Source organism: Martes martes (assembly GCF_963455335.1).
Source record: "Martes martes genome assembly, chromosome: 3".
Taxonomy (NCBI): domain Eukaryota; kingdom Metazoa; phylum Chordata; class Mammalia; order Carnivora; family Mustelidae; genus Martes; species Martes martes.
This window is the reverse complement of record NC_137890.1, coordinates 36373986-36387890: the sequence shown is the minus strand read 5'-3', so window position 1 is coordinate 36387890 and position 13905 is coordinate 36373986. Positions and strand designations below refer to the sequence as shown.

Here is a 13905-nt window from a genome sequence, read left to right as displayed (position 1 = left end):
GTTTATTTTTAAAGTATATTTCTTGCTAGCAGAATATGCTTAGATCTGGCTTTTTATACAAACTGATAATCTCTGCCTTTTAAGTAGGGATGCATAGAGCAGTTGCTTTTAATGTAATTACTGATACAGTTAGGTTGAACACTATAATTGTGCTGTATAATTGCGCTGTGTGTTTTGTATTGACCCCATCTTTGTTCTCATTTCCTCTTTTTATTGGATTAATTAAATAATTTTTATGAGAACATTTTATTTTTTTTGTTGGATTACTAGCTGCTTATCATTGTTTTATTTTGGTTGTTGCTTTGGGATTTACAATATACTTCTGAGACTACTTTCAAACGATATACCATTTCACACCAGTATAATAACCTTGTAGTTCTGTACTTTCATTTCTCCCTTCCTAGTCTTAATGCAATTATTGTCATATATTTATCTTATGCACATGGTAAACAAACCCTCATATTATAGTAGTTTTATTTGTTTGTTTCACCATCATATATCTTTCAAATGTTCCAGATTTAAATAATTAAAAAATAATCTTATTTTTTTACCCATGTAGTTATAATTTCTGGTGGTTTCCATTCCTTGCACCAGCTGGTGCCCTGTCTTTCTGCAATCTGTGTTCTGTCATTAATTTCAACATACATACATATATATATACACATACATATATGTGTATATATACATATATATACACACATATATACACATATATGTATGTGTGTATATATATGTATGTATGTATTTTATCTCAGGCATTATACTTTGTTTTGGTCTAGCAGTTTGACACTGATCTTTTCCTGTCTATCGTGACACTATTTAACTACACGAATATACAGAATATGGTTTAACTGCATTGAAGACCTTGTCTGCTACAGTTTGGAGTCAGTTTTGATTGATTTTGCTCCTCATTATGGTCCATGGTTTCCTACCTTTTTGTTGACTAGTTACCTTCAGTTGGGTGTCAGACATTGCAAAATTTACCTTGTTTTGTGTGAAATGCTTCTGAATATGTGAATTGTTCTTCAACTTTGTTCCAAGGTTCAGTTAACATTATTTGGAAACGTTTGATAATTTTGGATCTTGCTGTTAAGATTTATTAAATGAAACCATGACACTGTTTATTCTAGGACTAGTCATTTCCTATTACTAGTATAATAACCCTCCAAATACTTTATGTAACTCCATGAATCATGCCATTCTGATTGTTAGGAACAGGTGTTATTCCCTCTAATTCTGGTATAGTTCTTTCCCAAGACTCGGGTTGTTTCATAAATACACATATCTGTCATTATTCTACTGATTATGATCTGCTGAATACTCAATGGGTGCCTCCACAGATTTCTGGAGTTTTCTCCCCATGCAGTTCTTTTTTATGACCCTCTTGTCTTGTGGGATCTCCCTGCCTTGGGCTCTTTGGACACAGCTCCATCTCTTCAATTCAGAGTAATTATCACATTTTTCCTGGTTTCCCCTGGCCTGTATCAGTGGCTGGAATCTCTCTCAGGGCAGTAAGCTGGAACAATTACAGGGTCATTTCATTTGCTTTTCACATCTCAAGAATCAATCTCTTTCAGTACCTGATGTCCAGCAACTTGAAAACTGTTTTGTATATCCACTTCCTTCCTTCCTTCCCCCGCTTTTTTACCCTTTCTTTCTTCATTTGTCTTCTTTCTTTTCCTTCCTTCTTTCATTCTTTGTTGCTGTTTCAGGTAAGAGGGTAGGTTCAGTCCCTGTTATTCTATCTCAGCCAGAGGCAAGAGTTCCAGCTCTTTCATGGTAACTTTAATAAAATGATTAGAATATTTTTTTGTCTAGGACTTTTTCATCTTAATTGCTTTTCCACAATCTGTAAATTATATACAGATGATAGGGGCATATTCCCCAGCTAATAACAGTTTACTGATCTATCCAAAACCAAAACTAATTATAATACAAAAATGTCATGCCTCTTAAGAAAAAAAATACACAAATAAGTGTTTAAAAATCATCAGGGGATCACCAAATGCCAAATATCTAGGTATTAATTTGTACAAACGTCTCTACTAAAATTACATACCAGTATATCAATGTAAGATAACTGAAAAAGTGGGAATTGTTTTGAAATTTTATTACAAATGACATAAACAACTCCAAACTTATTTTCAAAATAGTAGAGTTTATGGTTGAATCTCAGAGTTAGAAAGTCAGGATGTTTGATACTCATAAATTTAATAATAATAGATTTTAAAAATATTTTTCCTTCCAAAAGCTATTTTTCTATTTTCTCTGGAGCTCTGATACCTTTGAATATTGACCTAAAGACATGTCTTAGATATTTTAGTAATATTATAATCTACTAAAGAAACAAAACAAATTGTATATTTTATTGTTGATACAAAGAGGTTTTTGGCATTCATCTTTTGAAAAACTATGAAATTATTGAATTCTTCCTTTCCCAATTCTCTGATATCATAATTTAAGTTGTTCCACCAAATTTCAGCCAAGATGAAAATGTTGATTTACATCAGCAAATACCAATGAATATCACTAAGGAAAAAGATGCTTGGATAACCTACAAGGACACAGTGTCACGAACAATTATGATAAGTTCTCAAACTGAAAGATTTCCTATGAGAATCAGTTATCTGAATTAGACTAAGGCCACCAAACGAATGGGAAAGGCCAGATTTAGAATTAACATCAACTGATTCTACTCTACTATTATTGGAGACTTTCAGATCATTTTCAAAAGCAACATTCTATGACATGATCTTCAGTCAAAATGATCTACCTCGTAGGCTTTCCATTCAAAACAGATTTTTCTTGGGATTCTAAATTATAGCACACATGCTCTCTGGTCAGGAAAAACTATGTTAAGCTTTCATAAGCATCAATCTGTTTTCAAAATCTGGCCAGAAAAGTCAGCAAAGTAGTCAGCCTCAAACTCAGATACAGCAACAGCTTTTTGTTGTTATTTTGCCTATTCTTGACTTACAAAATCTTCAGATCTTTAATTCTGCTCAGATTACCCGTGTCTGTATCAGAAATTTTCTTCAAAGTTTTAGGTAACATTAGTTTAAATGTAGAAAGGTAATTAATTATTATTTGGTCCAAACTAGTATGTAAATTCTAGAGCATTTGTTTTACAACTACTACAAAAATATCTGCAGTTATTTTAGATAGTAAAATAAAATCAGTAGAGTCTTGTTACTTAGAGACTCTGTTTAAAATGCTGCACATTTTCACGTCCAGAAACTTGAAACTCTAAAATACACTGCAGATCTCAGTTTTTGATAAATTTCATAAGAGTTCCTGGTCAAAAACAATGAAATTTGACTTAGAAACACCTCATCTAAGTAGTCATCAGAAGCGTGTTATCCCCCAAATACACAAATTATCTTTTGAGCCTTAGAAAAAAAATAAACCCACAAAACAAATATCTGATCAATACTATATTCCATATAAACCACATGCTCATTTTGACTGGATATGGATTATTTTTAGATTATTAAAAATCTTATTATTTTTAGATTATTTAAACTTGTACCTTAAAGAGGTTAATAATGTAGTTTACAAAGCAGTCACTAGAAATTCACTAATGAAAAGAAGAAAATGGTTCTTCAATTAGCATGGATTTTTTGCTTGTTATTATTAAAAGTTGCATTTGTCTCATTCTGCACTTATAGTCACATCTTTCTCTTAGATGGCTCTGGACTTTGGGGTACCTATAAATCCAAGCAAGTGGTCTCATTTCTTTCTCCCTTATGATCGTCTTAGTTTTCTGAAGCAAACTTGCTTAGAAGGGAGGGCACCTGGAAATTGTGGGCTTCTTTAGAAAATAGTGCGTAATATTAATAAATCCATCTTAAAATAAATAAAAGAAGCTCTCCCCAAATAAGGCATCATCTGTTGCTAGTTCCAGTTTAAAAAGTAGTAGACTCTATAATATTCAGCCTGGGATGAATAAGCCAAGAAGACATAAAATTGAGTAAAATCATTCCATACTCTTGTCCACTAAAAACTGGGTTTACAGGGAAAATACATTATTTCATTTTAGTGTTCCATAGAAGCATATAGATAGTCTCTAACCATTTTTAAATTTTCTTATCCTTTTTGACTGAGGCAAGGCTGATTCCTTTTCATTCTCAACAAATACATGGTTCAGTTTCTCACCAATGTCCATGACATTTATGCCTTCTTCTGGTGACAATTTTCTGTATCAGTTATCTGATCTTCAGAAGCAGATTTTCTTTTTTCTTTCTTTCTTTTTTTTTTTTTAAGATTTATTTATTTATTTGAGAGATATTGAACACACACATACATGAGTAGGGAGGGAGGCAGAGAGAATCTTAAAGCAGACTCCCCACTGAGCATGGAGTCTCACATGGGCCTCAATTGCAGGAAGCATGAGATCATGGCCTAGGCCAAAACCGAGAATTAGACGCTTTACTGACTGAGCCACCCGGGCACCCAGAAGCAGATTTTCTGTCATAAAGCTCTCTTTCGAATTTCAAAATTAAATTAGTTTTCCCTAAGTTATTTCCTCATAGTATTTAATTGTAAAGTAAAACACATGGAATGATCCATACTTCAGGAAAAAATTGAGTGTCTTCTAACAGGCTAAGAAGTCCACTTTCAGCCTTATCAGACATTGTCCATCACTATTATTTAAACATTCAAACACAGCCTCATTACAACAAGGGGAAAAAGAAAACTGCTTCAGCATAACCTTAGCTATAGCCTCTTTTCTTCTGCTCTGTTTGTTTAAGCAGAGGGAAAGTAGAATCGGCAAAGTGGCTTCGAACATGATGTCTGGATTTAGACAGCAAGGATTAAAAGTGCAGCTGTACTGCTTAGAAGCCTGTGATTCTGGGGGCACCTGGGTGGCTCAGTGGGTTAAAGCCTCTCCCTTCAGCTCAGGTCATGGCCTCAGGGTCCTGGGATAGAGCCCTGCGTCAGGCTCTCTGCTCAGCAGGGAGCCTGCTTCCTCCTCTCTCTGCCTGCCTCTCTGCCTACTTGTGATCTCTGCCTGTCAAATAAATAAATAAAATCTTTAAAAAAAAAAAAAAAAGAAGAAGAAGCAGCAGCCTGCGATTCTGGGCAAGTTAATTACCTGTCTGTATCTCAGTCTTCTCATCTATGCAATCATTATACTTAAGGGATACATAATTGTGCCAGAATCAAAGGACTGTTCTGAATACTAAGTTGTACAATATAAATATTCAACATGCTAGCTGGAAAATAGGAAGTTCTTACTCAATGTCACTCATTATGATTTTGACAAATATTTACTTACTTAACAGTATTTATTGAGTAACTGCTTGCTCTGTTATAGGGACAAAATGATGAGGAAAATAGATATACCCTGTCCCCTGGGCAATTTTTGTTAGAGACAAACATTAAAAACAACATAGATATTAATATATGGTTACAGGTTACAAGGAGAAATTGAAGAAAAAGTAGAGGGCAGTTACTCTAAGAACTTAAAATAAGCAGATGTAGTAAATTTAAAAAAATTTTAAATTAATTTGCCTAGGGGATCAATGAATGCCTCTTTGAGAAAGGTACAAAGCTCTTACTCAAGACATCTCAATGATAAATAAGAATGAACTCAGAAAAGGGTGGGTTGAGGGAAGGAGACTATACAAGGGTACAAAATAAGTTTGTGAGTCCCAAAGGTAGAGGAAAATGTTAAGGGAGGACACTGAGTCTGGAAGACAGAGGGTGTTGGGGAGGTTGGTGAGTCAAAGACATAGATAATAGACAAAGGACAAATCAACCAGGACCTACTTGTACACAATATGGATTGTGGTCTGACAGGGGTGGAAATGCTTTTTTTTTTTTTTTTTTTTTTTTTTTTTTTTTTTTTTTTAAGGAAAAAAAAGGAAAAGGAGAAGCAGGGATATGGTAAAGTATTTCAGATTTTTATTACATAATTTTCATTCACTCCACTATGGAGAATGGATTAGAGATGGCAAAATTAATGAGGGAAAATGATGCAGATAGCAGTGGTAGAAGTTGAGTTGAAAGGGGACATATCTTAGAATTACGTACAGACAATGGAGAGATGGAGGTATACTGGACAGATAGAGGACGGAAATTTTTTTTTTTTAAGATTTATTTTATTTATTTAAGAGACAGACAGAGTGGGGGAGGGGCAGACGGAAAGGGAGAGAGAGAAAATCCCCGCAGACTCCCTGCTGATCCTGGAGCCCAACACGGGGCTCAATCCTGGGATCCTGAGATCATGACCTGAGCAGAAATCAAGCGTCCGATGCTTAACCCACTGGGCCAACCAGGCACCCCGAGGAGGGAAATTTTTTAAATGAAAGTATCAGGGCTTGACGGAATATTGAAAACGATGGGGAAAAGGATGTTGACAAATATGATCCTGGATTTTTGGCTTGCACAACCTAAAGCATGGAGAGCTATTCTCTGAGATAAAGAAGGAAACTGAGCATGAGACAGGGGGAGATTATGAGCTCAGTTTTGTACATGTTGTATTTATATTGTGTCTGCAATATCCACACAATATATTGTGTCAAGCAGAGAGGTGGGCGTGTGAGACCAGAGGTTGAGGGAGGGGAGGGCAGGAGGGGCGGTCCAGATTTTGAGATGCAAATTTAGAAATACAGTTTATGGACAGCAACTGAAACCATGGATTTTGATGACTGCATTGTGTGAAAACTAAGAAAACTAACCAAAAAAATGAACAGTTGAACATGGCATCTCCTCTTCCACCTACCTTACTACAAACTGTAAGAATATATAAATATTTCTCTCTGGTTCTTAGTTCATTACCTATAGAATTTTGGATTAAAATATCCACACCACAAATGCATGATAATCTGAATAGCTAGGAAATTACACACTTTCCAACAAAAGTTCAGAACTAAGTAGAGAAAATAAATGACTTAATAACATAGGTCAGGAGCCTATTATTATACGTTAGAATTCTTAACAGTATAATGGCCAAGGTATTAGAATACTGAGATCTGTTTATGTAAGCCTCGTAGGGTGGGATAAGATAAAGACTGGGTTTAGGCAATCAATTAGTTTACCAGTGTCTTCTTACTACCTTTATGCTTGAACTCCATTAGAGTTTGATCTTTCCAGAATTTCTAAGATTATGGGTAATTTTCCCCTGAGCATCCTCCAGCAGCTTTTGAACAATAAGTAAAACCAACCAAGCTACTTATACTTGTCTAAAACAATGTTCCTAACTAGCATGGGACCAGATGAATAAAAAGAAGATCAGAAAATGAAGAGAAAAGAAAGGTACCAACTCTTACTTTAGACAAGAAGATTAATTTTGCATATAAGTCAGAACTGATAAAACAAAATGCTAAATATCAAATGTGAAATCACAGTATGGTGATATAATAATGACCCATGTAATTAAAATTATCATGCAGGGTTTATATAATTTATGCACACATTGATCATTATAAACACTATGTAGACTCCCTGCATGTGATGTGATAGACACAAAAGTAAATCCACACTACTGACTATTATACATAATATTCTTCATTCAGTACTTAACTTTGGAAATGCTGTCTCTTCTGAAAGGCGAACCCTATTCTTACCACATATTAAAATTTATACATATATAATCATAATATATATGTAATATCTATATATAGTGACTATCAGGTTTAGTAGCATGGTTTTGATCTATCATGAGCATAGAACCGATGCTCTATGAAGGTTTAGGAACTCATGAAATCCACATTATCAGTGCTGATTTGTCCATTGAGAACTTTAAATTTATCTAAAGGATTTAAGTCTTAATAAGAATTTTAAAATTAAATGAGACTGATTTTCCGTATTTTATACATGTAAGAACTCATAGGACACCCTCATTCCAATAGCAAAGATAGTTTTGGTGGTACTTTCTTATTTTCAGAATTCTTTTCACTTATGACTCTTTGTAAATTAAATCACTGGTGTATATTCAAGAGTGAGGGATCAGAAGTTACTCCCTAATCGAGCTATTATTAGTTATTAATTTTACTTTTTTTATTAATTGTAACTTAGTAAAGCAATATTCCATTAGCATTTTCAAATTCTTCAACTCACATGAAAATCTTCAGAAATTACTCATGACAAATATGCCTCATTTACATAAATGTATTTGCTATAAAACAAATTTTTAAAAATTATCAAACATTAATATTGCAGATCACATATTTTAAGCTGATTTGAAGATTTCACAAAATTGAAAAAAAATTTTATGAACTGTTTTAGTCACAAAAATTTTAGTTTCAATATAGTAATTGTAAATATTTAACTTAAACTTATTTCTTTTAAATATATAAGCTGAATTACTAAGTGCTTATGGTTTCTGAAAACTGGAAAAAAAAGGTTTTATATTTTCTACATTAAAGGAGGTAAAGGTCAACATATTTTATTGACATAAGGTCTAAAACTATAATATGTAATGAATACACAAATAAAATTACTTTATGGTATTAATGGTAGCTAAAGTTATAACCATTTTGGTAAAATATCTTACTTAATTGAATAATAGATAAACCTTTATTTAGGTCTGCTGTACATGGAAAAAAACTTCATCATACTTGAAAATTTTAAATTAAACATCTCCTTCTTTAATAGTACTACATTATATGAAATGTCTTCATATATTAGATTATGTTCAAGACTCCTGAAATTCAAATTCAAATCCATATAATCCACATAATTGAATATTTTAAGGATGATTTTTTATGTCATTCACTTCACATTTGTCAACATAATTAAAGAGCACCTATAGTATTATTTTGCTCTATGCATTCCTTTTGTGACTTAATGAACTTTGTAAGAAGCTGATTCAACCAACCAGAAGTTTAAAAAGTTGTTTCTGCTTCTAATTTGTTATTAAGAGGTAACCAAATTCTATTAACATATTCATTATCATTTTCCTCTGGTTCCTATGTTTCTTCAGTAATGTATTCTGATATCACACGAATTTAAATGCAAATCTTTTCATATCCTCACTATCTGCCAAAAGTAGTAATGATCTAGTGCAGAATAATGAGTCAATTCTCTAAAAATGTAAAACTCAGAAGTTTTATGTGTCTGAAGGTTTTCTGTAAGTCTTGAAAGTAGAACTCTACTCAAAGAATGTTAACAGTAGAAATACACAAAACACAAATGTTCACCTGGTTCCTAAAGATATACAGTCCCATACTTAGCCAACAAATCAGGAGAGCTGAATGCAGAGGGGCTCGGCAACAGTTTAATTCTAAGACTTTAAACAAGGCAAAAGTGAACATGAAATAGGATTAAAAAGGGAAGTTAGGATAGAGAATAACGACACTGTATATAAGGGAAGAAAAAAAGAGAGAAAATACTGCTGTCCAGTGACCTCATTTGCCCAGTTCATTAGTCCTGGAATATAGATTCAAGACACAGGGATTCTGAATAACACACTAAGTCAGTTTCTAGGCCCATACAGGAGATCCTTCTGGATGGTGTTGAAAGCAAGTTTCACCTTGCATCAGATAACTGGAAGACCGATGTGATATAATGACAAAAGATGACAGAGAATACCATCCTCTCAGACACATGAGAACCTCTCCACTTAGAGATTTACCCAAATGCATACATATTCAATTTGTGATTACAACTCTGACAACTTGCAAAAAGAAAAAAAAAATGAATAAGCCAGTAAAAATTAATTAGCAAACTTCTAGTGAGATTACAACTTGGGTAATAAAAACCAAGCTGTCCTCTCTTGATCAGAATTTTCAACCTGAAACGTTTTAGGCTTAGTTAACTACCAAAGCACACCGCGGGAGGGTGGGGGTGGAGTGGAAATTGGGAGATGCTAGGTGCCCCATGGGGACTGACTGTACCTGTGTCCACATCCTTCACCTGTTGCCTGGCTTGAGTTGGCCGGCTCCACTTTGAGCTCTTGCAGGACCAGCCCTTTATCGTGTGGTCCAGGAAAGTCCATGCCTGGCACCTCCTCCTCCTCTAGAGACTCCACGTAGAAGAGAGTCCTGGCTGGCTGTTGGGTGCCCTGCCCGGGCGCCCCTTGCTGCAGCCTTGTGGCCACTGGCAGCAAGGTGCCATTCAGTGGGTTAAAGGAAGAGGAGGAAGAGGACGGGGAGGACGACGAAGAAGAAGAGGAGGAAGAGGAAGGCTTCTTCCAGAAAGTGCTCACGCTGCCCTTCTCTTGGCTTTTGAGCAGGCGGCTCTGGCTGGGTCCCCAGTGCTCGAAGCTGCCGCTGCCGTCCTGTTGCAGGCAGCCGCCCCCCGCCGGACCGCCGGGGGCCGGCGACGGGTGGCTGAAGAGTTTCCAGCGGAGTCGCAGGATGTGCTTCACATCGAAGTCTTTCCGCCCAGAGCCTGACATGCTTGACGCAAGAAGGCAGAGAGACTTCACCGGGCGCGGTAGTAGACGGGCCAGCTGGTGGGGGAGGCCAGCAGAGCCGGGGGGTCGGGAAGGAGGAGGAGGAGGAGGACTGCTCCCTCTGCACCCCCGGAGCACACGCCGCGAGGCGGGATGCGCGCCCTGCTTGGCAACCACCAGAGCGCGGACTGCACAGCCGCGCGGCTCAGCGGCGGTCAGGACCCGCGCGTGGGGAGCCCACCGGCCGTGAACAGAGGCAGGAGCCGAACGCAGAGGGCAGAGATTCCTCGATCCGCGCGCGGGTGCCCCGTGGTTACGGCAGGGAGGGACGACCCGGGTGATGGAGGTGCGCGAAGATGGGAGGTCTGCGCGCTCCGAAGCCCGGGAGGCGGCGGCAGCTGGATACACCTCCTTGGGATGCACCCGCGACAGAGCCTCTGTCGGGAAGGTGTAGGCTCTCCTGTCCTTGCAGCTCAGAGTTCAGTGTCTGGAGAGCGCAGAGAGAGAGAAAGAGCCCCAAGTCGCGAAGAAGCGCACCCCTTAGTCTTCTCGGTGCACCTGCGCCCCTGTCCCTGGCCTCTCCGAGGATGCTCTGAGAGCTTGTCTGGTATCTTTGAGAAAGTCAGATGCCTTCTGCAAGGCGAGAAGGGGTGGTTTTATATAGTCAGTTTGTAAAAGAGAAGAACAGATATTCCAGAAAATATAGGGAGGCAGAAGGAAAAGCCCGCCCGTGAAGCTGTCAAGGTCCTCACAGTACAATTTTCTCTCTGCCTCAGCGCCTCCTCCTCCCCTGCAAGTGACGCAGATGTGCACTGGGGCCTATACGGAGAGATGGAGGGAGGGAGGGAAGGCTTCAATCTTCTTTATGCAAGTGAGTCTGCCGCTCTTATTGTCCCCTTGCTAGGTCCTGTCACCTTTTTTCATCCCCCTTCCTCACTACATTACTGTATAGCAATAAAAGTAAAGCAAACAGGCATTATGTTTTAGCATTAGTAAACACCAAACATGAATCATGGCAGCGTAAACTTAATAGGCTGCCATCGGTTTGCAGGTTGCAGGTTAATGGCTTGAATTATTTAATAAACCGCATCCTTTAACCTTTAGCCTTAATTTCCCTGTAGTGAGACACAGAAGAAACAGTGATGCTGGCGTCAAAGTGTGATAATGCCACCATTCTGACACTTACATTGTGATTCTGCCATTAATACACTCGGGCAGCGCTTCACCCTGGGGGCCTGAGGCACACAGTAGAAATTGGAAGATGGGCATCTGAGCACAGGGGACGACTTTTGCAAAATCAGTGCATTTGGTGTGTAGCCTTAGAATGAAAGCTGTTGTCGGTGTAAACCAAGCAGTGGAATAAAATGATAAAAGAGAATTTTAAGGTATAACCTTCCGGTGTATAAATCATGGATATTGAATGCATAGAAGAGTTTAGGCAATGAACAAATATATCCAAAGGCTACTACTGTCCTGCAAAAATCTCCTGTTTGAAGAAAGGAAGATGTGTTTTGCTTTCTACCTATATTTAGAATGATGAGGATTATGATGCCCTTCTAGCTATGACTACTCAGAAATTTTCATCTTTTCCATTAATGAGCCACTAAAATAGAACCCAGTCACCTTTGCTGAAAGCAAAAGGGGGTCAGAGAAGCAGCAAGGTCCCCAAGTCCACCAGGAATGTGGGTGTTGTCCATTCATGAAATTCACAGCTTCAGCAACCCCCAACAGGGCTCAGGAATCAAATATTAAAGTGTAGTTCTATTACTGTTCTGTTACCCTGTTGTTGAGCAGTAAACTTAAATAGAAACCAAAGCTAAATATGAGATTCTTCTTAGACAAAGTTGGACATTTTAATAAAACAAGAAATTAAGCACACATTTTTTTCCCCACTTTCAGGGGAAGAAAAATCACTGTTGTGCATTTTAAATATTGATTTATGCCACAACAGCTGGGCTGCAATCCCCAGTGCCTTGATTTTTCTTTCAGTATTCAGTGTTTAAAAAAAAAAGAAAGAAAGAAAGAAAGAAAGAAGGAAAGAAAAAGAAAAAAGCCCTTTAAAGCAAACAATGGTGACAGATCATTTTTATCCAAGAACTGAGTCAAGTATTTCCCTCAGGGAAGGAAACAGTGTATGAAATTACACATTACAAACAGGACAGAGAAAACTTTCTGTGAGGGGTAATGTAGGAATTTCAGATGCACATAATTAAATGATTTCTATAGAAATTGGTGCTTCATAGATTTTCTAACTTGATATAATTGTTAATTTAATTAATATAACAAAATAACAAAAATAATATACATTTGTTATATGTATATATTCTTTTTTTTAAAGATTTTATTTATTTATTTGACAGAGATCACAAGTAGGCAGAGAGGCAGGCAGAGAGAGGGGGAAGCAGGCTCCCTGCTGAGAAGAGAGCCTGATGCTGGGCTCAATCCCAGGACCCTGAGATCATGACTTGAGCTGAAGGCAGAGGCTTAACCCACTGAGCCACTCAGGCACCCCTGTATATATTCTTCATTAATTAATATTTGTAACCATTCAAAAACTGTAATATAAAATTCATTTTTGTTGGTATTCTGAAATTCCATTTTGTATTCCCCCTTTACTCTGCAATACTGATATTACTATAGAGCTTAAAAGTTATCTATTTAAAGGTCAGTAATTTATATGATCCAAAAGAGATCATAATATCATAATTTTGAGTTTTGTTATAAAGGAACATGAATTAAAATATTAAAGCATATTTAACAAATGATGACTAATATAGTTAGTCAGGTAGTGATATTTAGTACTTTTTCTTAGTCTTTGGTAGTCTTATAGTACTATTTTGTGATCTGAAAACACTGTTGCAAGCTATTATTTAAAATAGCCACTTTTCTATATTTATCAATCTGATTACAATAATCACTCTTGCTGAGGAACATATTTAAACATAATTCACTTAATTTTCCAAGTAAAATATACAGGACTTAGAAAATAGAGTATGCCTGAAATAATATGAAATGACTGAGGAAAATGCTTGATTATATTCTTAAAATTTAGTATTTATTTATTAATTTTTATTATTATACTATTGGTAAGAAAGAAAGAGGGAAGAAGGAGGAAGAAAAAAATGAAGTAGTAAAGGAAGGAGAAAGCAGAGGAAAAGATAGAGGAAGAAAGAAAAAAGGAAGGAAGGAAGGAAAGAAAGAAGGAAAGGAAAAGAAAGGAAAGAAAGACAAAGAAAGAGAAAGGAAACAAAGAAGAAAGGGAGAGGAAGAAAAAAAGAAAGAAGGAAGAAAAGAGAGAGAAGGAAAGAAAAGGATCAATTTACTAAGACATCACGACTTGGCTTTACATATTAGAAAAAAATCCTTGAAAAATTATGGTTTTTGAAATACAGCACTCATTAATTTATTTATCCACTATTCAAAAATTAAAGAAAAATTAACTGAACACTTACTACATACTGGGTCCAATGACAAGTATTAGCACATATGTAAGAATCAGGTTCCTTGAAACTGGCTGGAAGAGCTAACAAAAAAGATTTGTTTAGCCAGTCATAATAAATAAT

General features: G+C 36.5%; 1 protein-coding gene across 2 annotated transcripts in view; it reads right to left on the bottom strand.

Annotated features, from left to right (window-relative positions):
* Window positions 1-10345, bottom strand: part of KLHL1 (kelch like family member 1) — a gene marked incomplete at both ends in the record, with an annotated part of 369773 nt that extends 359428 nt beyond the window's left edge. For both annotated transcript variants that reach the window (XM_080797852.1, XM_080797853.1), the window contains one exon: window positions 9843-10345. In XM_080797852.1, coding sequence (XP_080653978.1) covers window positions 9843-10345 — 503 coding nt within the window. The remainder of the gene's footprint in view (window positions 1-9842) is intronic.
* Between the last annotated feature and the right edge of the window lie 3560 nt (window positions 10346-13905).